This window comes from Nomascus leucogenys, chromosome 14, assembly GCF_006542625.1.
Source record: "Nomascus leucogenys isolate Asia chromosome 14, Asia_NLE_v1, whole genome shotgun sequence".
Classification (NCBI taxonomy): domain Eukaryota; kingdom Metazoa; phylum Chordata; class Mammalia; order Primates; family Hylobatidae; genus Nomascus; species Nomascus leucogenys.
In genome coordinates this window covers 47,136,053-47,161,771 of record NC_044394.1, presented here as the reverse complement: position 1 = coordinate 47,161,771, position 25,719 = coordinate 47,136,053, and the positions used below count along the sequence as shown (strand labels likewise).

At 53.9% G+C, this 25,719-nt stretch overlaps 1 protein-coding gene across 2 annotated transcripts; it reads left to right on the top strand.

Annotated features, from left to right (window-relative positions):
• The first annotated feature begins 12,538 nt into the window (after window positions 1–12,538).
• On the top strand, window positions 12,539–20,267 carry NEURL3 (neuralized E3 ubiquitin protein ligase 3). Of its 2 annotated transcripts, none has more exons than XM_003281758.2 (4): window positions 12,539–12,637; window positions 16,989–17,474; window positions 18,458–18,529; window positions 19,469–20,267. In XM_003281758.2, the coding sequence occupies exons 1-4, from the start codon at window positions 12,610–12,612 to the stop codon at window positions 19,669–19,671; spliced, it is 789 nt and encodes a 262-aa protein (XP_003281806.2). In that variant the 5' UTR covers window positions 12,539–12,609; the 3' UTR covers window positions 19,672–20,267. The 2 variants fall into 2 exon arrangements, with proteins under 2 accessions (XP_003281806.2, XP_030683490.1); XM_030827630.1 differs by lacking the exon at window positions 12,539–12,637 and adding an exon at window positions 18,633–18,717 and having other exon boundaries at window positions 17,435–17,474; window positions 19,469–19,658.
• The last annotated feature ends 5,452 nt before the right edge of the window (window positions 20,268–25,719 follow it).

The window sequence follows — 25,719 nt, the reverse complement described above, 5'->3', positions numbered from 1 at the left end:
CGCCCCGTCTGGGAGGTGAGGAGCACCTCTGCCCGGCCACCCATCGTGTGGGAGGTGAGGAGCACCTCTGCCTGGCCGCCCTGTTTGGGAAGAAGTGAGGAGCGCCTCTGCCCGGCCGCCCCGTCTGGGAAGTGAGGAGCACCTCTGCCCGGCCACCCATCGTCTGGGAAATGAGGAGCGCCTCTGCCTGGCCACCCATCATCTGGGAAGTGAGGAGCACCTCTGCCCGGCCGCCTAGTCTGGGAAGAAGTGAGGAGCGCCTCTGCCCGGCCGCCTCGTCTGGGAAGTGAGGAGCGCCTCTGCCCGGCCACCCCGTCCGGGAAGAAGTGAGGAGCGCCTCTGCCCGGCCACCTCGTCTGGGAAGTGAGGAGTGCCTCTGCGCGGCCACCCATCGTCTGGGAACTGAGGAGCGCCTCTGCCCGGCCACCCATCGTCTGGGAAGTGAGGAGCGCCTCTGCCCGGCCACCCCGTCTGGGAAGAAGTGAGGAGCGCCTCTGCCCGGCCACCCCGTCTGGGAAGAAGTGAGGAGCACCTATGCCTGGCCGCCTCATCTGGGAAGAGAGGAGTGCCTCTGCCCGGCCACCCATCGTCTGGGAAGTGAGGGGCGCCTCTGCCCGGCCACCCATCGTCTGGGAAGTGAGGAGCGCCTCTGCCCGGCCACCCATCGTCTGGGAAGTGAGGGGCGCCTCTGCCCGGCCACCCATCGTCTGGGAAGTGAGGAGCGCCTCTGCCCGGCCACCCATCGTCTGGGAAGTGAGGCGCGCCTCTGCCCGGCCACCCATCGTCTGGGAACTGAGGAGCGCCTCTGCCCGGCCACCCATTGTCTGGGAAGTGAGGAGTGCCTCCGCCCGGCCACCCCATCTGGGAAGTGAGGAGCGCCTCTGCCCGGCCGACCCGTCTGGGAAGTGAGAAGCGCCTCTGCCCGGCCACCCATCGTCTGGGAAATGAGGGGCGCCTCTGCCCGGCCACCCATCGTCTGGGAAGTGAGGGGCGCCTCTGCCCGGCCACCCCGTCTGGGAAGAAGTGAGGAGCGCCTCTGCCCGGCCGCCCCGTCTGGGAAGAAGTGAGGAGCACCTCTGCCTGGCCGCCTCATCTGGGAAGAGAGGAGTGCCTCTGCCCGGCCACCCATCGTCTGGGAAGTGAGGGGCGCCTCTGCCTGGCCACCCATCGTCTGGGAAGTGAGGGGCGCCTCTGCCCGGCCACCCCGTCCGGGAAGAAGTGAGGAGCGCCTCTGCCCGGCCGGCCCGTCTGGGAAGTGAGGAGCGCCTCTGCCCGGCCACCCATCGTCTGGGAAGTGAGGAGCGCCTCTGCCCGGCCACCCATCGTCTGGGAACTGAGGAGCGCCTCTGCCCGGCCACCCATCGTCTGGGAAGTGAGGAGCGCCTCTGCCCGGCCACCCATTGTCTGGGAAGTGAGGAGCGCCTCTGCCCGGCCGCCCCGTCCGGGAAGAAGTGAGGAGCGCCTCTGCCTGGCCACCCATTGTCTGGGAAGTGAGGAGCGCCTCTGCCCAGCCACCCATCATCTGGGAAGTGAGGAGCGCCTCTGCCCGGCCACCCCGTCTGGGAAGTGAGGAGCGCCTCTGCCCGGCCGCCCCGTCCGGGAAGAAGTGAGGAGCGCCTCTGCCCGGCCGCCCCGTCTGGGAAGTGAGGAGCGCCTCTGCCCGGCCGCCCCGTCTGGGAAGTGAGGAGCGCCTCTGCCCAGCCACCCTGTCCGGGAAGAAGTGAGGAGCGCCTCTGCCTGGCTGCCCCGTCTGGGAAGAAGTGAGGAGCGCCTCTGCCCGGCCACCCATCATCTGGGAAGTGAGGAGCGCCTCTGCCCGGCCGCCCCGTCCGGGAAGAAGTGAGGAGCGCCTCTGCCCGGCCGCCTCATCTGGGAAGAGAGGAGGGCCTCTGCCCGGCCGCCCCGTCCGGGAAGAAGTGAGGAGCGCCTCTGCCCGGCCGCCCCGTCTGGGAAGTGAGGAGCACCTCTGCCCGGCCGCCCATCGTCTGGGAAATGAGGAGCGCCTCTGCCCGGCCACCCATCGTCTGGGAAGTGAGGAGCGCCTCTGCTCGGCCACCCATCGTCTGGGAAGTGAGGAGCGCCTCTGCCCGGCCACCCATCGTCTGGGAAGTGAGGAGCGCCTCTGCCCGGCCACCCATCGTCTGGGAAGTGAGGAGCGCCTCTGCCCGGCCGCCCCGTCCGGGAAGAAGTGAGGAGCGCCTCTGCCCGGCCACCCATCGTCTGGGAAGTGAGGAGCACCTCTGCCCAGCCACCCATCGTCTGGGAAGTGAGGCGCGCCTCTGCCCGGCCACCCATCGTCTGGGAAGTGAGGGGCGCCTCTGCCTGGCCACCCATCGTCTGGGGAGTGAGGAGGGCCTCTGCCCGGCCGCCCCGTCTGGGAAGAAATGAGGAGCACCTCTGCCCGGCCGCCCCATCTGGGAAGAAGTGAGGTGTGTCTCTGCCTGGCCGTCCGGTCTGGGAAGTGAGGAGGGCCTCTGCCCGGCCGCCCCGTCTGGGATGTGGGGAGCGCCTCTGCCCGACCGCCCCGTCTGGGAGGTATACCACGGAGGCCAGAATCAATCTGGGGGCTGGACGTGGTGGCTCATGCCTGTGGTCCTGGCACTCTGGGGGGCCGAGGCGGGTTGATCACTTCGGGCTAGGAGTTCGAGACCAGTCTGGCCAACATGGCGAAGCATATGAAAAATGCAACAGACAAACCAACCAACCAACTCAGTGACAACAGGGCAGGTCTATCCTGGAGTCATACTCTAATTTTTTCTATTTTCCTCCCTTTCCGATCCTTTATCCCACTTTCTTTTTCTTCCTCTTCCTTCTCCTTCTTCGTCAAATAGAGGATTGAGTTATTATCACTGATCCATATAAAGTCCCTCTCTCATTTATTTTGATTCCCACTCCCCATTTCTATTCCCCGTCTTCCCATGTGCAGCCTTCCTGGTATGTTTGATACGCATCTTTTTGTTTGTATGTATTTTTAGAAAATGTTTATTGTTTTTGTGTGCAAAAAAAATTAATTGAAAAAAAAATTTTTCAGGCATGGTGGCAGGTGTCTGTAGTCCCAGCTACTCAGAAGGCTGAGGCAGGAGGATCACTTGAGCCCTGGAGTTCGAGGCTGCAGTGAGCTATGATTGCACCACTGCTCTCCAGCCTGGGTGATAGAGAAAGACCGGGTCTCTAAAAGAAAGAAAGAGAGAGAGAAAATAAATAATGGTTGCCTGAGATTCAGTTTAACTTGGTTCTCTGTGCTGTGAGCTGCACTGTAAGCCTTGCCTCCCTGCTCACACTCTGTGTGACCCTAAACCTTCAGTAAAAGTTGCTGCTCACAAATGTCTGTGTCAGTGCCACCTGAGTAAAATCAAGGGGAAAGAGGCTACCTGGGTGCACTGGGCTGCAGGGAAGAAAACATCCACAGGAAAGGAGACAAGGAGAAGGAAAATTTGGAGAAGGAAGAAACGGGACAAGGAGGAGCCAGGGGACCTGTCAGGGGAGTGATATGGTTTGGCTCTGTGTCCCCACCCAGATCTCATCTTGTAGCTCCCATAATTTCCACGTGTTATGGGAGGTACCTAGTGGGAGATGATTGAATCATGGTGTGGGGGATCTTTCCTGTACTGTTCTCGTGATAGTGAATGGGTCTCACAAGATGTAATGGTTTTTAAAATGGGAGTTGCTCTGCACAAGCTTTCTCCTTTGCCTGGTGCCATCCATGTAAGATGTGACTTGCTCCTCCTTGCCTTCCACCATGATTGTGAGGCCTCCCCAGCCATGTGGAACCATAAGTCCAATAAACCTCTTTCTTTTGGAAATTGTCCAGTCTCGGGTATGTCTTTATCAGCAGCATGAAAATGGAGCCTTGCTTACCCCACCCACCCTGGAGTCCCTGGAGCCCTTGAGCAGGAGGCAGTGGGCTTCTCTCTGAATGGAGAAAGAGGATCCAGAGGATCCAGGCAGTCTCCTTACCTCAGCTCAAATAAATAGCGCACTACCCTCAGCTAATGCACTCACCTGCAGCCTCCACTTGGAGTGACTCCTGCAAACATGCATGCTATGTCTGCAGTTCCATCCAAAGCCTGCAGCCCCACACCCGCCCAGTAGCCTCTGACTTAGCCACCTGGATGATCCAGCACAAACCTGAGAACAAGGAAGTGTGGCTTAAAAATGATACATGTTGCCCAGTACATGTACTGTACTTTTGCACATTTTCAAAGGACATGTGAGATTTCACTCAGGAGCCTGGTCTTTATTTTATTTTTGTTTATTTATTTTTTTTTTGAGATGGAGTCTCTGTTGCCCAGGCTGGAGTGCAGTGGCCTGATCTTGGCTCACTGCAACCTCCGCCTCCCAGGTTTCAAGTGATTCTCCTTCCTCAGCCTCCTGAGTAGCTGGGATTACAGGTGTGCACCACCAAGCCAGGCTAATTTTTATGTTTTTAGTAGAGATGGGGTTTTGCCATGTTGGCCAGGCTGGTCTCAAACTCCCAACCTCAGGTGATCCGCCTGCCTCAGCCTCCCAAAGTGCTGGGATTGCAGGCCTGAGCCACTGTGCCTGGCCTTATTTTTTATTTTATTTTTGAAATAGAGTCTTGCTCTGTCACCCAAGCTGGAGTGCAGCCGCATGAACTCAGCTCACTGCAGCCTCTGCCTCCTGGCTTCCAGCGATTCTCGTGTCTCAGCCTCCCGAGTAGCTGGCATTACAGTCGTGTGCCACCATCACACCCAGCTAATCTTTGCATTTTTTTTTGTAGAGACAGGGTTTTACCCTGTTGTCCAGGCTTGTCTCAAATTCCTGGCCTCAAGCAATCCACCCACCTGGTGCCTCCCAAAGTGCTGAGATTAGAGGCATGAGCCACTATGCTTGGCCTCATCTTTATTTTAGAATTAACAAAACAGTGGAGAACTTTGGGGTCAGTCCTGGTTTGACCTATACGAGTCACTCAGTCTTTCTGAGCCCCAGTCCCCATCTGTAATACACCCAAGTCCCACAGCCACAGTGGGAGGCAGAGTCCCACAGTGGGTGGCAGAGTCCCCACTCTGTGCTGCTGACTGTGCTAGGCTATTTCATGGTACTTGCAAAGGCCTGGCACATCATGGGCCCCAGTGTGTGCTGACTGTATGGCTGAAAGGATTGATGAGACACTAAAGTCCCCCATGATGGCACAAACCAGAAGGTAAGTACTCGTCCAGTCACAATGGAAGGAATGAAAGCACAAGGACGGTGTGCATGCACATGTGGCGCCGGGGACCCATGCTCCAGGTTAGCTGCCGGAAGACCCAGAGCCTAACCCAAGCAAAGACAACTCAGATACACTGACAGGATTTGAGGACCCTGTCTTTCTTGCCTCCACCGAATATCTTCACACACAAGGAGGAGCAGAGAGAGGCAGCAGCAGCCCAGTCAGGGCAGAGGTAGTGCCTCGCTTCCGAGGGAAGAGTTGACTCTTAGCTTGCTTCTCAAAGCTCAAGTCGGGGGCTGGGCATGGTGGCTCACGCCTGTAATCCCAGCACTTTGGGAGGCCGAGTCAGGCAGATCACCTGAGGTCAGGAGTTCGAGACGAGCCTGGCCAACATGGTGAAACCCCATCTCTACTAAAATTGCAAAAATTAGCCTGGCATGGCAGCATGCCTCTGTAATCCCAGCTACTCAGGAGGCTGAGGTGGGAGGATTGCTTGAACCCGGGAGGCAGAGGCTGCAGTGAGCCGAGATCATGCCACTGTACTCCAGCCTGGTGAGAGAGCGAGACCTCGTAAAAACAAACAAACAAAACAAACAAAAAACAACGCTCAAGTTGGGAGAGGAGAGGCTCCTTAATACAGAATGGGCTGGAGTCCACTCCACTCCAGCAGGGAACATTTGGCCCTAGCTCTGACAGGGTGGAGGGGGTGTCAGGAGACCTAGGGAATGGTCAATCCCTGCCTGTGGAGGACGGACCATGCCCAAGGCCTGGGCATAGAGACAATGACAATGGCTGCAATGAGCTTTGACAATGGGCAAAATCTCAGAGGAGTGGGAGGAAGAGATATTCTTCCTCTCTGCGCTATTTTGGCTTTGGTGAGGGACCAGAAGGACCTCCAGGGATCTGGAAAAATTCTACTGGAGAAGTTGGCGATTTGTTGTTCTGGCCAGTAGCGGTGGTTCTCAGCTACAACAGCTCCCTTGCCCACCCACCCACAGTGCCCCCACAGCGGAGTTCCTGCGGGCTGGGTGCCAGGTGATGTGCAAGCCGCACATGTGAGTCCCAGGTGCATGGGGTCTCCCAGCGCTCAGAGCCTCCCACCAGGCTGCACCCTGAATGCCATGCCCTCTCTCTTTCCCTGCACCCTACGGCTGCTGTTTTCCCTCAATATCCATTCTCTCCTTCTCTATTGTAACATTGGGACACTCCGGTTTCTGTCTAGCTGGGCACATGATTGCCCAGAATAAAGCCTACACTTTCCAGTTCCTTGCAGCTGGATGTGGCCACACAACTAAGTTTTGGCCAATGGGATTCAAGCTGAAGTTTGGGCCATGTGTGCTCTTCCTGGCTGTGCCCTTTAAGGAAAGGGGCATGCCATGGCCCGCTCTGGCCCCTTTTCCCTGCTGGCAGGAGGCATAACACTTCTCTTGACCCACCTGTCTGGGGCTGCAGATGCCCCTGTCCAGGAGTTTTGGCAGAGCCAGGGGCTGCCCTAGCCATGCTGGGTTGGAGGTCTCAGGGCCCTGGAGAGGCACAGTGCTTGTGATCTCACCCGAGTGATCCCACACAGGGCTCCACGGGCCCCACCTTGCAGTGAGAGGACTGTCGGGCACAGTGAATGGCCCCAAGAAAGGCACTGATGTCCTCTTCAGTAAGTGGGGGGCGGGGGGGTGGTTTACTGGTAAAAGCGGGTATTTACTGGTTAGTGCAATTCCCTGTGTGGGAATGTGCTACTCATTACTCATTCAGCCCTCCTATCATCCCGCACAGAAGGCCTCTTTATTCCCATTTTGCACATGAGAAAATTAAGGCTTAGAAAGTGTTGTCAGCCAGCCCACAGGCTTATGGCTATTAAGTGGTGAAGTCTGGATTTGAACGCAGCTCTGGCTTCAAAATTTATGCACTTGGTCACTCCATTGTTCTCCTTCCCCAGTAACTCCGAAAGATCCATCAGAGTCCTCCGGCTGAACGACTGGATCCTGGCCTGGCTGATCCCATCCACCACTGTATGACTGGTGGCTTCCACATCTATGTTCCCAGCGCTGTTCTCTCTCCTGAGCTTCCGCTTGGATTCTCAGTTGCCTTTGAGCCACCTGACTTGATGGCTAACAGCTGCCTCAGACACAACTATCTGCTAGTACTGTTTTCCTCCCAGACTACCCTCAGTAGATCTGTGTCCCTCCCTGGGACCCTGGCATCAGCTACCACTGTTGCCAGGCTTAGCCTTGGCTCTTCTGGGGTGCCCTTCCCTGCCTCGTGCCCTTATTAACTTCTCACAGTTCCCTTCCCCTCCATGCATGCTTCCATTTTCTGCCCAAAAGAAGAGAGGGCACACCTTTCCCTTGACCTTTCCCTCACCCACAGGCATGAGCAGCCACGCCAGGCCTGGAAGCTGTGCCTCTCTCCCCCAGCTCCCCTCTCTGTCAGGCTCCCCATTCATGCCCAGTGGGCGCTCCCGTGCTGGCGGGGAGAACCAGGAGGGAGGAAGGCCGTGGAGGCGCCTGGCAGAATCAGGACCCAGGAGGACCGCGACAGGGCGGAAGTGACAGCACAGACCTATTAATAACTCTGGGCTGGTACTGTGCTACAGGCTGGCCTCCCTCTCCTCCCTCTCATCCCCAAGGCCCCGTGGGGATTGCAGCTATTGGCCCAGAGGGCTTGGTGGAGTTGTTGGGTGCTCGTGGGGCAGGCCGACTTGGTGGCTGAGGGCGGCGCCTAGGACACAGGTGCAGTCCTGGCGGAGCCTTTGTGGCCCATTCCCTCCAGGGCACCAGGCCCGTGGTCAGTTCCGCTGCCGGCCACTGGGCGGCAGTGCTGGTCAAGCTCTCCAGCCTCCAGAGCCGGTCTTCCCAGGCGGGTGGATGCTCCCTGACTCACCAGCTGCGCCAGAATGACATTGTTAGGGCTGGAAGGGCTTAGTCAACATAACACGAAGACGCAATTTATGTATGATTTGCGGGTCCGACTGGAAGGATTTTTTTGTACATCTACACACCTGTGTGACCACGATCAAGGTGCAGGACGTTTCCAGCTCCCCAGAGGTTTCCCGTATCCCTGCCGATCACTAACTCCCAAAGGGAGCCTTGTCCTGCTTCGAACACCACGGATGGGTTTTGCCTGAACTTCCTATGAATGGCAGCACGCGGTGCTCTTTGGGTCTTCCCTTACATCAGCCTCATGTCTGTGAGGTTTATCCACGTCGTTGCAGGTAGCAGTAATTTGTTTTCAGTGGCACAGTATTCCATGGCGCGCATATGTGGCAGTTTAGGTCCTGCTGACGGTTGTGGGAAGCTGGGCCGGGAGCAGCCTCTGAGACAGAGATCAGGGACAGGCTGCTTAGGCGGCAGACCCGGGGAAGCATAGGCCTGGACTGGGTGTGGGTGGGACACTGGCTTTGGCCTCCGGGGAATGGGCCCTGCATTCCCGGGGATCTGAGCAGTTCAACTCCCCCAGCTGAGTGTGAGGTGGACAGCAGTGGACATTCACTTGTTTCCATGCTGGGGCTGTTGTGCAGAGCGCTGCTGTGGGCCAGCACACTTGGTTCACGGGGGTGGCATGGCTGGGCCATGAGGCTGGCAGAGGGGTGCCTTGTGCAAAAGCTCCCAACGCTGCCCTGTTTGGCCCCTGCGCGCCCTGGCCTACTGCCCACAGCGCCCGCGGCCCTGATGTTCTGGGGCTGGTTTCTTGGCAGGGCAGCCCCTGCCCTCTGAGATTTTGGCCCGGCGGGGAACGGATGAGGGCTGGCAAGTGTCATAGCTAGGCGTCCCAGGGCCTTGATGGCAGGGCCCACGAGGGACCGGGCTGCCTGACAGTGCCCCAGGTTGGGCTGGGCTCCCGGTCCCCCTGGGCCGCAGGCTGGCATGGGCGCGGGGCAGCAGTGGCTTCCTCGTGTGCCAGGCTCTTCCCGGAGCGCGGGCTGGTCTTGAGAGATAACCTGCGTGAAGACATGTGTAGTGATGGGGCTCTGGGCAAGCGGGGCCGACTGCAACAGAGGGGTCCCAGTGAGGCTACCGCCTACCCTGGGAGACGGGCGTGTGGGAGCTGCGGTATAGTGAGCCTCGGCGCCGCTGACCTCCCTTTGGGGCGCCCATTCCGGCTTTGGAGGCTCCCGGGCCCTCTGCGCTTCCTGCAGTACTGATCGCCGCCAGCAGGGGCCGCCGCAGTCTCGGCCTATCGGAAGCCGCCCCGAGCTCCAGGGCCCAGGCCCGCCCCTCTCAGAGCAAAGGTTTGCAGCGGGGCTGGCGGGTGACATCTACTGAGGGGCAGCCTCCACCTCACACTCAGCAGCCAGTTAGCCCTATCTACAAAGCTCCTGCTCTGTGCCCGTGCAGTCCAATGGGGGAGATATTCCTAATTAGGGGGCACTTCCAAGGGGCCAAGTCTCCGTGGCGAGGGGCTGTGGAGGGGGGCAAGGCAAACGATCTCCAGCCACGATACCTGGGCCGAATCCCAGCCTGTCACGTCATGCCTAGTGAGCTGAACAAGCTGCGTAACTGTCGCGTGCCTCAGTTTCCCCACATGTGTAATGGAAATGATTACAATAAACAGGACCTTTTTGAGGAGTTGCCATGAGGACTATCAGATAAGTTCTGGACTTAGAACGGTAGCATTCCGGCCGGGCGCGGTGGCTCACGCCTGTAATCCCAGCCCTTTGGGAGGCCGAGACGGGCGGATCACGAGGTCAGAAGATCGAGACCATCCTGGCTAACACGGTGAAACCCCGTCTCTACTAAAAATACAAAAAAAAAAAAAAAAAAATTAGCCGGGCGTGGTGGCAGGCGCCTGTAGTCCCAGCTACTCGGGAGGCTGAGGCAGGAGAACGGCGTGAACCCGGGAGGCGGAGCTTGCAGTGAGCCGAGGTCGCACCACTGCACTCCAGCCTGGGTGACAGAGCGAGACTCCGTCTCAAAAAAAAAAAAAAAAAAAGAACGGTAGCATTCCGGGCCAGGCGCGGTGGCTCACGCCTGTAATCCCAGCACTTTGGGAGGCCGAGGCGGTTGGGTCACGAGGTCAGCAGATCGAGACCATCCTGGCCAACATGGTGAAACCTCATCTCCACTAAAAATACAAAAATTAACTGGGCATCGTGGAGTGCGCCACAGTCCCAGCTACTTGGGAGGCTGAGGCAGGAGAGTTGCTTGAACCTGGGAGGCAGAGGTTGCAGTGAGCCGAGATCGTGCCACTGCACCCCACTCTGGGCCACAGAGCGAGACTCCGTGTCAAAAACAACAACAACAACAACAACAAAACGGTAGCATTCTGCAGGGGAGGAAAAGTAGAAAAGTAGAATCTCCTCACCCATTGCTGGGTTCGTGGCTAGGACACCTATGATAAAAGACAGGTCAACAAGAGAAAAGCACACAAATTTATTTCGTGTAAATTTTACATGACACAGGGGCCTTCAGAAATGAAGACCCAAAGAAATGGGGACATGTATTTTTATGCGTTGGTTTCATGAAGAGTGGGCATCGTGGAGAAGTGATTGGCTAAAGGGGGAAGGGCTAATAAACCGGGGAGAGTCGGCCAGGCCTGTTCAGATTCTTCTCTCTGTCCCTGTGTCTTCAGAGGTAAGGATGGGTCTTATGGCCTCATGGCCCTACTTCAGGGGATTAGGGCAAAGGGAAGGTGAGCGAGGCCTTCCTGCTTCTGCTGTTTTCTTAAATGCCAAGGTGCCATATTTTGGGGTGGCATGTCCTGAACCCTGGCAGTTTCTTCAATAAACAAACACAGAGTGTGTGGCGGGTATGCCTGTCCCCTGGATGGGAGGCTTTAGGCAGGCTTTAGCTCCTCAGAATGACCCCCTCTGCCCCCCAGCTGCCTCATGGCCCAAGGTCCCGCTGATGCGACTATACCACCCCAGCCTGCCGGCTTTGGGTGGCCTGAGGGCCATAGCTTGCCAGGTAACTTTCCAGACAGTCTGAGGCTCAGAGTTGACTTCCCTGATAAGATGCCATACATACCTCTCATGAGAGTGTGATTTATTAACAAGGTGCACGGCTCCAGCGCTCTGGGGAACCACCCAAGGCAGCCTACACTAGGGTGGAGCACGTACCTGGCGCTAGCCATCCCTTAGCCGAGCAGTCACTGATTGTGGCCTTGATCTGGGGTCTTAGGTGGGGCTTAGCCCACAGGTTGAGGGTCAGGGCACTCACAAGGCTCCAAACCACCTAAAGTGGGGCCCTTGCCACCTAAAGTGGGGTCCACTTGGCCAGGTGCGGTGGCTCGTGCCTGTAATCTCAGCACTTGGGGATGCCAAGATGGGAGGATTGCTTGAGGCCAGAAGTTAGAGACCAGCCTGGGCCACATAGCTAGAACTGTCTTCCCAATATCAAAAATATTAGCTGGGCATGGTGGGGTGCGACTGTGGTCCCAGCTACTCAGGAGGCTGAGGTGGGAGGATCACTTGAGCTCGGGAGTTTGAGGTTGTAGTGAGCCATGATCACACCACTGCACTCCAGCCTGAATGACAGTGAGACCCTGTCTCAAAAAAAAAAAAAAGAAAAAAAAAAAGTCGAGTCCACATATCTCAGGTAGGGCCTCAGGCTTTCTGAGTCAATCTGCATTTTAACAAGATCCCCAGGAGATTTGAGAGTATGTTGCAATGTGAGTGAGAAGCACTAGGTTAGAGTAAGCCACCTTCCCTCCATAAGCCTCAGTTTTCCTAACCGAAATAAATATTGAGGGGCTAGAATACCTTTGGCTTCTTTTCCAGTGCTAACACATTGGGAGCTAGACCTTTGGAGTGACCGTCTGTAGGGCTATTTGCATTTTGTGGCAGTTCTGGGGAAGTGGAATTCCCAGAAATTCCAGTGGGAAAGGCTGGAGGGATCATCAGCTTCTCTCCTCTTCTGTCTGCTTTACCCCTCCTCTCTGTTGGATGAGCACAATTTCACAGGCCATGGGATACAGAAAATGCAATTCAACCTGCTTCAGCAACATAGATTGAGTTCCTTCTGTGTGCCAGGGTCTGCTGCAGTGAATCTCCACCCCGGCTGTACATTAGAATCATCTGGGTTGCTCTGTAAACTCCCGATGCCTGAGTTCCACCCCAGGCCAGTGGAACTGGAGTCTTTGGGGGCAGGGCTGGACATAGGTATTTATTAACATGCTTGGACCATTACAATGCACAGCCAGCTTGAGATTGGTCAGAAGTGAGAAAGAAGGCTACCATAAGACCTACCCAGGCCAGTCCCCCATTCCTGCTTCCTTCTTTTAGGCCAGCCAGCTCCAGCAGGTCAGGCTGCAAGTCAGGAGAAATCACTGGGAAATCCCCTGGATATAGTAACACATGACAGCACCATTGAATTAATCATCAACCTTGTAACGTGATCTCTGGCCCATAAAAAGCAGACCTGCTGAATCTTTGGTAACCTGTCCACTGGCCTTCTCCAGGCAGTTCCTTCTAGACCTGGGGACCTGTGCCCGAGGACCTTAGACTGATGGGTGCCCAGCTCTGCTTTGAGGCCAGTAAGTAGACCTCCTGCAAGCCCTGAGCTTGGTCTCTGGACTGGGGGTACGGGTAGCGGAGGGTGCTCTGTGTCATTGCTGGAGTAGAGATGTGGTCAGTGTAAAGTTTAGAGGGCCGGTGGGGTCCCAGTTCTGCCGAGTTGAGCTGTGGGACCTTGAGTAAGTCACTTTGTCCCTGAGCCTCAGTTTCTACATCTCCAGGCTGGGGACAATGCCTGCTGGCTTACTTTATAAAATCAAACACACAAATCAAAAGAGTGACAGGCACAAAGGTTCTCTGCAAGCCTCACCTGAGGCCACAGGTGTCTGGTAGTGAAAGGGCTATATGCGGGGGAGATAGAGGACCTGGTCTTTTTTTTTTTTTTTTTTTTGAGACGGAGTCTCGCTCTGTTGCCCAGGCTGGAGTGCAGCGGCGCGATCTCAGTTCACTGCAAGCTCTGCCTCCCAGGTTCATGCCATTCTCCTGCCTCAGCCTCCCGAGTAGCTGGGACTACAGGCGCCCGCCACCATGCCCGGCTAATTTTGTTTTGTATTTTTAGTAGAGACGGGGTTTCGCCGTGTTAGCCAGGATGGTCGCGATCTCCTGACCTCATGATCCACCTGCCTCAGCCTCATAAAGTGCTGGGATTACAGGCATGAGCCACTGAGCCTGGCCTTCAGGACCTGGTCTTTTAGCACCGGCGATTGGGGTTGTGCATCTCTGGACCTATCCTTCTGGGTAAAGAGCTGGGAGCCTGGGCTCAGGGCCCTCGGTCCCCTGGTGGGCACCACAGGCTCACAGACTAGTAGTTGGCTGTGCCAAGAGCCACTGCTGCTGTCACAGTAATGGTGTTTGGCAGGGAAATGACGGGCCTTAAAGGAGGTGGCATGGGAGTGCCGTGGCCAGGAGCAGGGCTGGGATCCCCCAATTTCTGGCTGCGAAAACAGAGATGACTAGCACAGCCTTCTCAAGCTCTGAGGGCTTCCCCCGAGGTGGGGTGAGGAGAAAAAGAGGCTGCAAAGTGCTTATGGGTGCTTGACACCCCGAAAGGCTTGACACCTGGAGGAGTGGTGAGGATGGAGATCCCTGGAGGATCTCGCTGAGCAAGGGGCCGCCCCTGCCCCACTCAAATTCCAAGACCTTAGAGAATCTGGAATCTGACTCTACCTGTCCTGGAGTAGAGACACCCCAGAGGCCCTGCTTTGCCCGCAGGCAGTCCACCCCCTCAGCAGTGGGGACCCCGGGGCAGGTGGTGTAATTGGAGAGATCGCCCATGGGCAGGGCACTCATCTTCTCTGAGCTCAGGGTCCTGCCTGAAAACATGACCTATAGAAAGAGCAGCTGCCTCTAGGTGTGAGGGTGCTTGGGCACCAGGATGATCTGAACCCTGTGCCAGCCCAGCCACTGGGGACAGGTCTGCTTGTAGAGCCACATGTGGCCTATGCCCACCTCTGCCACTTCCCACCCTGGGAGTAGGGTGTCCCGGGCTGCCTGGGTCAAAGTGTGGGAGGACCCCTGCAGGCCTCGTGGGAGGAGGCAGGTGGAGTGGAGGTGGTGATCACACCCATCAGGCCACCCCGACCCTGCTCCAGACCCAGGCACAGAGCCCTGTGTGAAGTAGGTGGACACGATCTGTGGGCCCTTGCCAGGCTGGCAGGGCGGGGGTGGGTTTCAGCCCCACTCAGCCTTGGTGGTGCACAGTGAATAGCTGACATGACCATGCAGACAGACCAAGAGTCTTCATAGATGAGAGGCTGTGCCCTAAGGGACCTTTTGCTGCCCTGCCAGGTCCCAGGGGGCTGCCCGAGGTAGGGGGCGGAGCCTGAGTGAGCAGCACAGAGGAGGCTGCTTAGGTGCCCCGGCTGCCGAATGACCTGTGCAGCCACCACGTCCCCTCGGCACCCACTAGCCCTGGTGACATGAGGACTTAGCTCCATACAGAGCTGCTGAGAAGGCTCCTGAGGCAGGGATCGGGGAGCTTTGCAAACTGTCAAATTATCCTCCAGGGCAAGGCCTGCTTCTCATGGGCTCCCAGGGCCTTACGCACCCTCAAGGCCATTCCGGGGAATTCCCCTCCTCCCTGGACTGCCTCCAGCCAGCCAGTTCCCTACTCCCTCCAGGAAGTGGATGGAGCAGTGAGGTCACCTCCCGTCCTCCACCCCTCCCTGCCCCCAGAGCCAGTCCTGCACGGAGCCAGCCTCTGTCCCAGGCACTTGCCTAGAGGGTGGGATGGAAACTCCATCCCCAACGAGGATGGGCTCATCTCTGCTGGTTCTCATCTAGGCTCATGGTGCTGAGCAGAGCATGACAGGGCTCCAGCTCCCCTGACGCCAGGGGTTCCCTTTTCCCTGTGGGGGCTGCACTGGGTGAGGCTGGGAGAACTCCTCATCAACCCTAGTTCTGGCCCTGATTGCTGCAGGGCGGGGCCAGCCACTTGCCTCTTAGCCACTTTCTGCCTCTTAGGATGGCAGCAGGATTGGGTGTGGCAGTTTGTAAAGAGGGCTCAGATGCCGGCCACCATCTCTGGCACTGCCCCTCATCCAGGGCCGTTGCTCCAGCCTCTTGCCGAGCCCACTCCAGGGTTTCTCTCCAGTTCCCACCTCAGGGATGGGCAGTGACCCAGCCGAAGGGCTGGCCTCTGCCCTCCTAGATTGTGGCTGGTTGTGCCAAGAGCCCCTGCTTGCCCTGGCACCCCCAGCCCCATGCTTGGCCAGGTAGGCAGTAAACAGGACTCCAGACAGGTGTCCTGAGACTCCTGGCCTTGCTGGACATGCACCTCACTGCCGTTTGAGGGTGAGGAGGCTGGGCCCTGGAAGGACAGTGACCTGCCTGGGCCAGCAGCAGGGCAGGTCTGGAATGGGGGTGTTAGCCATGGCCCAGCCGGTGTCCCACTGCACTCCATGGAGCAGCCTCAACCATGGGCACGAGGTCAGGTTCACTGATGTCAGGGCCCCCAGCCTGGCTCCGGCTCTCCATGTGTGCTGGCTCTGGGACTTCTCCTTGCCTAGGTGCAGCCTTGAGGCACGGGGAGCTGGGCAGTCCTGCCGGGATTCGCGGGAAGGGATGAGTGCATCATGGGAAGGCACGGGCGGGGCGTGGGCGAGGGGTGAATGCGGATACACAGGGCTCTGTGAGAGCCCCAAGGCCACGGTGAGCACTGGTCCTTAATGCCGGGGAAAGATCACTGCAGGTAGGCTTACCTTTGGCCTGTGGAAGTCAGGGACAGAGTCACTGTCACCGCAGAGGTGTCCTGGTGCCTGACCAGATGGAGCCTCCTGGCCCTGGGCTTCGCTAGAGGGTGTAAACCTGTGTGTGGTCAGAGTGCCTGCCTTGCCAGGGGAGTGTGACCTGATCTGGGAGGGGAGTGGCTTTGCTCCTTAGGATGGAGTCTGGCTTAAGTTCTGATTGAATTCACCTTTTATCTTCAACGGCAAACAGCCAGCCAGCCTCCCTCCCCCAGCTCAGAAAGAGCAGGACCAGGAGGGGAGGGGCAAGGCCGGCTAAGGCAGTTCTGGGGTAGGAAGCCCCACCAGCTTCCTGCAGGCTGAGTGGAGAGGAAGGGCTGCCCAGTGAGGTGCTTTCCCCTCCTGACCACCAGGCAGAGTCCTATGGGAAGTCCCCTGGTTTCAGAGCCCATGCCAGAGCCAGGCTGGACCCCACCCAGGATTCTGAGGGGCTAACCTGGGACTCCCTCTCCAGCCTGCACCCATACCCTGTGGGGAGCAGCCAGGCCCCTTTCTCTCCCAGGACAAGGATGTCACCATTGCTGGGTGCCATGGTCTTCACAAGTGATGCAGTTCCCCATGGGAAAACGAGTGAGACAAGCAGAGAGGGAATAGCAGACGGCCTCCTGGAGCAGACCACAGTCAGCGAATCTGTCTGTCTCCTCTTCCGTCATTTTCAGGTGCATATAGAATAAATGTATGGGCTGGGTGCAGTGGCTCATGCCTGTAATCCTAGCGCTTTCGGAGGCAGAGGCAGGAGGATCACTTGAGGCCAAGACTTCAAGACCAGCCTGGGCAACACAGCAAGAACTCATCTCTGAAAACAAAACAAAACAAAACAAAACAAAACAAACAAAAAAACCGTGTATAACAAACGTATAGATATTTATGCCTGACTAACCCTACTCTTTCTCTTGAACAATAATAACCGTTAACTAGATTGGTCGCAGGAAGAGCACCAAGAAACATCAGTTCCTGTAGTTTTCATAACACCCCTGCAGGAACCGAGAGAGGTGGAAATTGTCCCTAGGGGAAGGTCAAGGTGGCTCCCAGGTGTGAGGGACTCTGGGATACTGGGGGGGGGTCTTTGGGGAGCTGGTGGGTCCAGATCCGGCTAGCACTAACACTCCCCATCCTCAACCCACAGACGCCAAGGCGCCCCGAGAGGCACTTCGCTTCCATGCCGAGGCCAAGGGCTCACAGGTGCGTCTGGACACGCGTGGCTGCATCGCGCACAGGCGCGCCACGTTCCACGACGGCATCGTGTTCAGCCAGCGGCCGGTGCGCCTGGGCGAGCGCGTGGCGCTGCGAGTGCTGCGGCAGGAGAGCGGCTGGTGCGGCGGCCTCCGCGTGGGCTTCACGCGCCTGGACCCCGCGTGCGTGTCCGTGCCCTGCCTGCCGCCCTTCGTGTGCCCCGACCTGGAGGAGCAGAGCCCAACGTGGGCGGCTGTGCTGCCTGAGGGCTGCGCGCTCACGGGGGACGTGGTCCGCTTCTGGGTGGACCGCCGTGGCCGCCTCTTTGCCAAGGTCAACGCCGGCTGCCGGCTTCTGCTGCGTGAGGGCGTGCCCGTCGGCGCCCGGCTCTGGGCTGTGATGGACGTGTACGGGACCACTAAGGCCATCGAGCTGCTGGGTGAGGCGACCATGGGGACCCCGCAGGGGAGGTGGGGAGATGGGGGCTCCAGTGGCACCCCGCACCGATCCAGAGCCACAGGAAGAACGTTCACATTCAGTTACTCCATCAGCCCTTGCCCAGTGTTAGCTGTGAAAATGGGCAGTGGAGACGCCAGATAGACAAGGCTCAGTCGTAGGGAGGGCAGTCTTGTCCCTAAAGAATGATAAGCAGATAGGACCAGCACTCACACCATCTGTTAACCCAAACACCTGTTAGAGTGCCCATCTCCTTTTACAAAGGAAGAAACATTTGGGCTGGCTTTGCAGCTCTAAATAGGAGTTCACTAGACACAAAGGTGGCAAGCAAAGGGAACACACAGGTGAGGCTAGAGGTGCGCATGGAGAGTGCCTGCAGGGAGAAAGCTGAGCCTCTCAGTCAGTGGGTGGGGAAAAGAAAGCCGGCCCTTTAGCCACCCCAGAAGATTTCGGGGGAGCACAGAGAGGCAGTAATACCCATAACAAGAAATACTGGCATTCCTGGGCTGGGCGGTGGTCCACTCCCCACCTCCTGCCAGCACATTTGTTAAAACTGTTTGTCACAGCTGCCAGCGCCTCACACCTGAAGCGCCTCATTTGCTGGATTTGGAGTGGAGCCCTGAACCTGTGTTTGTCCAGGCTCTTGGGAGATGTTGATGCTCATCTGGGTTGGGAATGTGGCTTGGCCGAGGGTCTCCACTCACGCAGCGGCTGGAGGGCAAAGAAGAGGGGCCTGAAGGAAGGTGGCTCAGGAGGAGGAATCTCCAGCCCCAGGGATTCTCGGATTCTCAGCTGAGTTAAGCTGGGGAAGGGATGGCCAGGACAGGGTCTTAAAATTTGGGGATAGAGGCTCAGCATTGTAAACCAGGAAAGAAAGGAGACCGGACACTTTGCTGCAGGGCCAGGAGTGGGGATGGGGGTACCTGGGCTTGCCGTCCTGGACCTGAGTTTCTCTCTCTGCCTCAGATCCCACAGCCAGCCGGCTCCCAACAGCCATGCCATGGGACCTCAGCGACAAGGCTGTGCCTGAGCCCAAAGGTGAGTACCTTCCCAAGCACCAGGGACTCCCCGGGAATCCAGCACCTGGGAGTGGAGGGAGAAGCCCCATGTCCTACTGGTTGTTCATTCAAGTCTCTCACAGGCTTTGGGCCAAAAGATTTGGCTCTGCCTACTGGAAACCTAAAAGCAACCTGGCATCTCTGCCTTCGAGAGCATTGGCCTACTCTGTCAGTTATAAGAGCACTTTTATGAACAGTCAGTGTTATTTTGTTCTTGCTTTAAAAAGTCATCCACATTCATTGTAAATGCTTTGCCGATGGAAATAAAGATGAAAGGATAGGTGGGGTGCATTGGCTCACACCTGTAATCCCTATACTTTGGGAGGCCAAAGTAGGAGGATCGCTTGAGCCCAGGAGTTTGAGACCAGCCTGGGCAACATGGCGAAACCCTGTCTCTACAAAAAGTACAAAAATTAGCTGAGTGTGGTGGTGCATGCCTGTGGTCCCAGCTACTCAGGAGGCTGAGGTGGAAGGATCGCTTGAGCCCAGCTGGCTGAGGCTGCAGTGAGCTGTGATCACACCACTGCACTCCAGCCTGGATGACAGAGTGAGACTGTCTCTAAAAAATAAAAAAAGATTAAAGGATAAAGAGGAAAGTTAAAAAAAATCACCCATTACCTCTTGGGTGGATTTCCTCCCAGTATTTTCGGTCATTGATATAGACGTGTATATATAGGGACTTGTCGTGCTTTGTTTTCCTTCTCTCTAAATTGGAATTTGAATATATATATATATATATATACACATATGTTTTCTTCCCCCCTTTTTTTCACTTGATTACACTGTAAGCATTTCCTCACTAGGTAACATTCTTCAAAATAGAGCTACATGTTTCTCTGTCATTCTCTGTGGTCACATTGTGAGCGGGTTGCCCACCCCTTCCCCCATGTGCCCTGACCTGTGTTGTTCCCTCTTCCAGCCACACCGGGAGAGGAGTGTGCCATCTGCTTCTATCACGCTGCCAACACCCGCCTTGTGCCCTGCGGCCACACATACTTCTGCAGATACTGTGCCTGGCGGGTCTTCAGCGATACGGCCAAGTGCCCTGTGTGCCGCTGGCAGATAGAGGCGGTAGCCCCTGTGCAGGGCCCTCCTGCTCTGAGGGTTGAGGAAGGCTCATGAGAGGAGGCTTCCCAGTATGAGTGGCAGCCCGGGCCTAGATCTGAGTCTGGCCTCTGCAGAGGAAGGAGGTGCAGCCCTGCCTTCTTTCTGGGGAAGAGTCAGAAGGGCTGATTAGCAAGAGGTGCGGCAGAGAGAGGAAGGCAGGGAGGTGCTGTCTGCTGCCTCCACCTGTTCCCTGACAGGATAGCAAGGAAAAATCCCTCTTTCTGTCCATGCCAGAACTATCCTCCTGATGGGGTGCTTTGTTTAGAGATGGGGTGGCCCAATCCCCAATCAGTTTTACAGCTGAGGGAGTTCAGGTATCTGTTGTGTCTGGTGAAGCCCTGTACCTCCTGGGTATTGAAGAACCTGGACTCGAAGCAGGAGGTATCTGCATGGAATGTGTAAAGTTCCACATGGAAGCTGGGTTGCCTCCCACAAGTCCCCAGTAGAGTGGATCTGTAGTTACCCGCCCTGCCTCCCTTTCAGGGTGGTCACGAGGTCCCAGCGAGACCATGCATCTGAAGATGATTTAAAACATGAAAGTGTATTGTTGTTACTGTGGTAATTTCCTTGCCAGTTTCTGAGATATCAAAATAAAGTTTGTGTTTCCTGAATGATTTCGTAGTGCCTGTATCCTCTTGCTTGCAGGCTGGGAGTGGGGTAGGAGCTGTGGGCTGCTCAGGATGATGCAGCATTTGGAGACATGCCATTCTGTCTTCCCCACAATCTGGGCTTGTAGGTGGCCTGGGTGGGCCTCTGGGCACTCGGGCCCACGGACTGAGCACATGAAGGGGGTAGTCTTATAATCCCAGTCCTCAAGTCCCAACCAGACTTTTTGCCCTTGCCACCTTTGATTTTGGGGCACTGCCTGGAGGCTCTGGCCCCCAACTGAAGGCAGGAGTTGGCCAGCCTGGGAGCCCACCTCAGCGGGTGTCTGGCAGGGCCAAGCTGTGCCTGTAACTTTGCTGTTGTTCCCTGCTCTGTGGCTGCTGGGGAGGCCACTCCTGGGGGAGAGGGTTATATGAAGGGAATCCGAATCTATTGTGCCCAAAATGGAAAGTATGGGCCCCTCCACACACTGCCTTTCTGTCCACCGCATAGCCAAACAGAGGGTCAGGATGCTGGATTTGATGACACCTGAGTACCTTTCACTCTGGAGTGGGATCCCCTCACTACCACCCACAAGTGCTCTGACGTGGGGCATGTGAGTTGACCTCTGTGAGCCTCAGTTTCATCATCTGTAAAATGGAAATAGGATAATTTTCTTGTTGGCATGTTGTGAGGAGCATGAATATGCAACTTCTAACTTAGAAGAAGGACTCAAAAATGGCAGCTCCCTTTCCCTGGAAAAGGCATCTCCCAGGGGAAGTTCCCAAGGGTGCACTGGAATGGTTGTCAGGGGCCTTGTGTGAGTCCCAGTAACCCACTGACTTTTACCAAGGGCCTCCAATCACCCCAGTACTTTGGAATGATTTCTATGGATCCTAAAGCAAGCATTTTCATCCTTTAAATGTCGTATTTTTCTCCTCTATGCCCAGATAGCTTCAGGGTGAGGGCAGTACTTTAATCCTAATCCCAGCAAACACTACCTTATTAGGTAACATCTAGAAAGCCTGATTTTAGAAAAGATCTCTAACCAGAGGTGGGCCTTCTGGAATGGTGGAGTAGGGACCTCTGTAAACCCATTCTTCCATAAAAACAACAAAAATACTGGCAAAATTACCAAAATCAACTTTTTCAGGACTCTAGAAATTAACCAGAGGCTAACAATAATCTGAAGGGTGCTTATCTGAGATAAACTGCTGTACTTTGGTAAGAACAGTGGTGTTTGTGGTGTTAACTCCACCCATCCCTCTGCCTGTAGCTCCACCATAGTCTTGAAAACCAGCAGCCTTGAAGCCACTCAGGGTGGATGGACAGACTCAGTTGGGAGCTCCTTGGGAAGCTCCATCCCTAGACTATTGTCACTATCTGACCTACATCTTCGTTCTCTGGAAAAGTTTCATTTACAGGGTGTTGTCATTCTTTAACCCTACTTGGGGCCCTCTCCATGGGAAACCCCTATCCCTGGGACATTTGCCAAGCACAATCAGTTTCAATTGTTTAACATTACAGCTGCCTAAGTCTGTGATACTAGCCGAGGCAAACAAGAGCCTGGCCAGAGATTTAAAAGGAAGATCTGTGAAGTGAGACGTCCGTAGGGAACTTTGAAAAGTTACGATATACTCCTGGGGATCTACAAGGCTGTGTACACACTCAGGAAAGACTAAGAGGACCCTAATCTCTCACTTTGGCTGACCTTGACGCCCTCTGAAAGTAGGAAGTGAAGGGTAAGACAGAGTTAGAAACTTCCTGAGCATTGAAGGTGTGCGCCAACCCACAAACAGAGCTCTTTGTCAAAAGGTGGAAGATTTACTAGCTCAAGGCATTTAAGGAAATCTCTGTCTGATCATTAGCTGACCACTAATCTAACTGAGCAGAGACTTCAGTTGGCTACACATTACAAGGAATGTAGACTTTACAGAATTAGTCCAGGAAAGTGAGCAAAAAACACAGAAAAACAACAACAACAAAAGCCCCACAGAAACAGCAGCAACAAACTGGCAATGACAACAAGCCCTGGAAGAATGAGTGTCTGATGATCAGGGCTTCCAAATTATATTACCTAAAAAGCTCTAGTTTTTAAAGAAAAATTAAGAGATCTGCAAAGAAATAAGAAAGTATGGCCTATGCACAGGAAAAAATCAGTCACTAGAAACTGTCCCTGAGAGACCCTTGATGTTAGATTTTCTAGACAAAACCTTTAAATCAGCTATTATGAATATGTTCCAAGAGCTAAAGGAAGCCATGTCTAAAAAAATTTTTTTAAGTATGTCAATGATGTCTCACCAAATGCAGAATATCAATCTATCAGAAAGATAAAAATTATTAAAAAATCAACCAAATAGAAATTCTGGAGTTGGAAAGTACAATACTTGAAAAAAAATTCACTAATACTAGCAGGGTCCAATAGCAGATTTAGGCTGGCAGAAGAAAGGATCAATGAACTTGAAGACAGGTTAACAGAGATGATTATGATTTAGTCTGAGGTATAGAAGGAAAAAAAGAAGAATGAGCAAAGCCCCAGAGACCTATGAGACATTGTCAAATGCACCAACATACATGTAAAGGGAGTACCAGAAGGAGAACAGGAAGATAAGGGGGAAGAAAGAAATTATAAGTAAAGTCCAAAGAGTTTTCAAATTTTCTAGAAAAAAAAATATATATATATATATTTGAGACAGAATCTCACTCTGTCACCCAAGTGGGAGTGCAGTGGTGAGAGCTCAGCTTACCGCATCCTCTGCCACCCGGGTTCAAGCAATTCTCCTGCCTCAGCCTCCCAAGTAGCTGGGATTACAGGTGTGCACCACCAGGCCCAGTTAATTTTTGTATTTTTAGTAGAGATGGGGTTTCACCATGTTGGCCCAGCTGGTCTTGAACTCCTGACGTCAGGTAATTCACCTACCTCAGCCTCCCAAAGTGTTGGAATTACAGGCATTAGCCACCGTGCCTGGCCAATTTTCCAAAAATATTAATCTATACATCCAAGAAGCTCAATGAATTCCAAATTGGATTACTTAAAGGCTGGTCCTCACTCTAATGTGCTACTCTGCCTCCACCCTAAGAAGGATAAACTGAAAGAGATCCACACTGAGGTATATCGTAGTCAAATTGTCAAAAACCAAAGACAATGGGATCTTTAAAGCAGCAAAAAACAAAACAAAACAAAAACAAACAAACAAAAACTCTTAATTGCACAAAAGTTATCCTCAATAACAACTAACTTCTCATCAGAAATCATGGGGACCAGAAGACAGTGGAATGATATAAGTACTGGAGGAAAAGGACTGTGAACCAAAAATTCTGTATCCAGCAAAATTGTCCTTCAAAAGTGAAGAAGAAATTAAGATATTCCCAGATAAACAAAAACAGAGAATTCATTACTAGTACATGTGCTCTACAAGAAATATGGGATTCTTTAAGACTGAAATGAAAGGAATGATCTCTAACATCTCTCTAATTTTATAGATATGAAAACTCAGGGGCAGGTAGAAGGAATAATCTTATAAATGATGGGATAAGAATTAGATCCTCGTTATAACCACACTGATGCAATCCTTTCTTCATTCATCAAATTAATTCCAAGAACACTGAAACATCTGATTCTAGAAGGCATCTTAGTGTGAGCACAGACTTGCCTATGTCCTTGGGAGCAACACTGGGGAACAAATAATTATATTCAATGGGGTAAGTATTAGAATAGCCTATACTGGCCTGGTGCGGTGGCTCACGCCTGTAATCTCAGCACTTTGGGAGGCTGAGGCGGGCAGATCACAAGGTCAGGAGTGTGAGACCAGCCTGGCCAATATGGTGAAACCCTGTCTCTACTAAAAATACAAAAATTAGCCAGGTGTGTGGTGGCGCACACCTGTAGTCCCAGCTACTCAGGAAGCTGAGGCAGAAGACTCGCTTGAACCTGAGAGGCAGAGGTTGCAGTGAGCCGAGATCATGCCACTGCACTCCAGCCTGGGCAACAGAGTGAGACTCTGTCAAAAAAAAAAAAAAAATAGCCTATACTAAGAGCTTTTCAACTTCCATTTCAAGATGATAGACTGAGCACATGTAGTTGTTTCCTTTTATTCCAAGTCTCTATACATTGCTCAGAATGATTTAAACAAATATATTTCTTCCCTATAAAACAATATAGGGAAAATCTGGTGAACCAAAACCACAATAAAAGGTGGAAAACAGGTGGGATCAGATTAAATATGGAAACTGTGCCAGAGGAGAGGACTGCCACAAAAGGTGAGGGCAGCTCTGGGAATGCTTCAAACTCAGAACTTGAGAACTGGGAACCAGAGGTGGTCCATGATCGACTGACCATGACAGGTAGAGGCTCACAGAATAGACAGCCAGGAATGTTCACCTCAGGCCATACAGTGAGTCACAGAGGTGTCTTCCCATGGGCAGGAGAAGTGAGAGATGGACAACTGGGTGTGAGGCAAGACAAAGCCCCAGAGATTAACAGCTCCCAAGGATAACAGGAAGCTTCCACATCTGGAAGGTTCACCGTTGGCTCATCCTGCCCAGCAGCACATCCCATCCCTTCATTCCACTTTACACAGGTGCACCAAGTCATGGCTGCATGTCCTACACCTTTCTGTAAGCAGGCCACTTAGGCTAACAAGGAATTTCAGATCCAAAGGTGAACTCACAGCCAAGAAAAGCCAAATATTTGAAAAAAGTGAGTATCATGAGGGAAAGGACTGACAACGAAAGGAGTTCATACCTGAAAAAATAGGGTTAATAAAGCATACAAACCTGGGCTTTAGGATAACTATAATCAGATATGAAATGATATTGTACTGAAAAACCTAGATACCTTTGGAATTAGAAGCTTGACTATTAAAATTTAAAAAATGTATTTGATAGAGTGAGTAGCAGAAAGTATGTAGCTGAAAAATGTATTAATGATCTGGAATCAACCAAAATGCATTCCAAAATTAACAAGAGATGAAATATATAAAAAGAGAATAGACAGAATAGATGAAGTTCAAATAACCATCCAATATGAATTCCGGAAGAAAAAAATAGAGAAAATGGACAAAAGAGAATACTCAAAGAAAGATTAGAGTTGGGCATGGTGGCTCATGCCTATAATCCCAGTGCTTTGGGAGGCCAAGGTGGGAGGATCCCTTGTGGCCAGGAGTTCAAGACCAGCCTGGCCAACATATAAGACTCCCATCTCTACCAAAAATAAAAATAAAAGAACGGTTTCTCAGAATTGAAGAATGATATAGCTTTTCAGATTGAAAAAGCCCCCCAGTTGCCAAATAGAATAAGTGAAAAAAAGACTTTCATTTTGACACATACTGGTGACATTTCAGAGTACCAGGGATAAAGAGAAAACCGAAGAAGAAAAAAAAAACACCCCAAAACAGATCACACAGAAAAGAATTAGAATCACATTATCAATAGGCTCTTTCTCAGCAATACTTGGTACAGAATGACAATAGAACAGTA

Excerpts from the sequence above, each read along its gene's own strand:
- NEURL3 (XM_003281758.2), top strand. The coding sequence starts at position 12,610 with ATGGGTGCCCAGCTCTGCTTTGAGGCCA. Across the intron at positions 12,638-16,988 it reads CCAGCTCTGCTTTGAGGCCA|ACGCCAAGGCGCCCCGAGAG; the intron begins GTAAGTAGACCT and ends CTCAACCCACAG. Across the intron at positions 17,475-18,457 it reads TAAGGCCATCGAGCTGCTGG|ATCCCACAGCCAGCCGGCTC; the intron begins GTGAGGCGACCA and ends TCTCTGCCTCAG.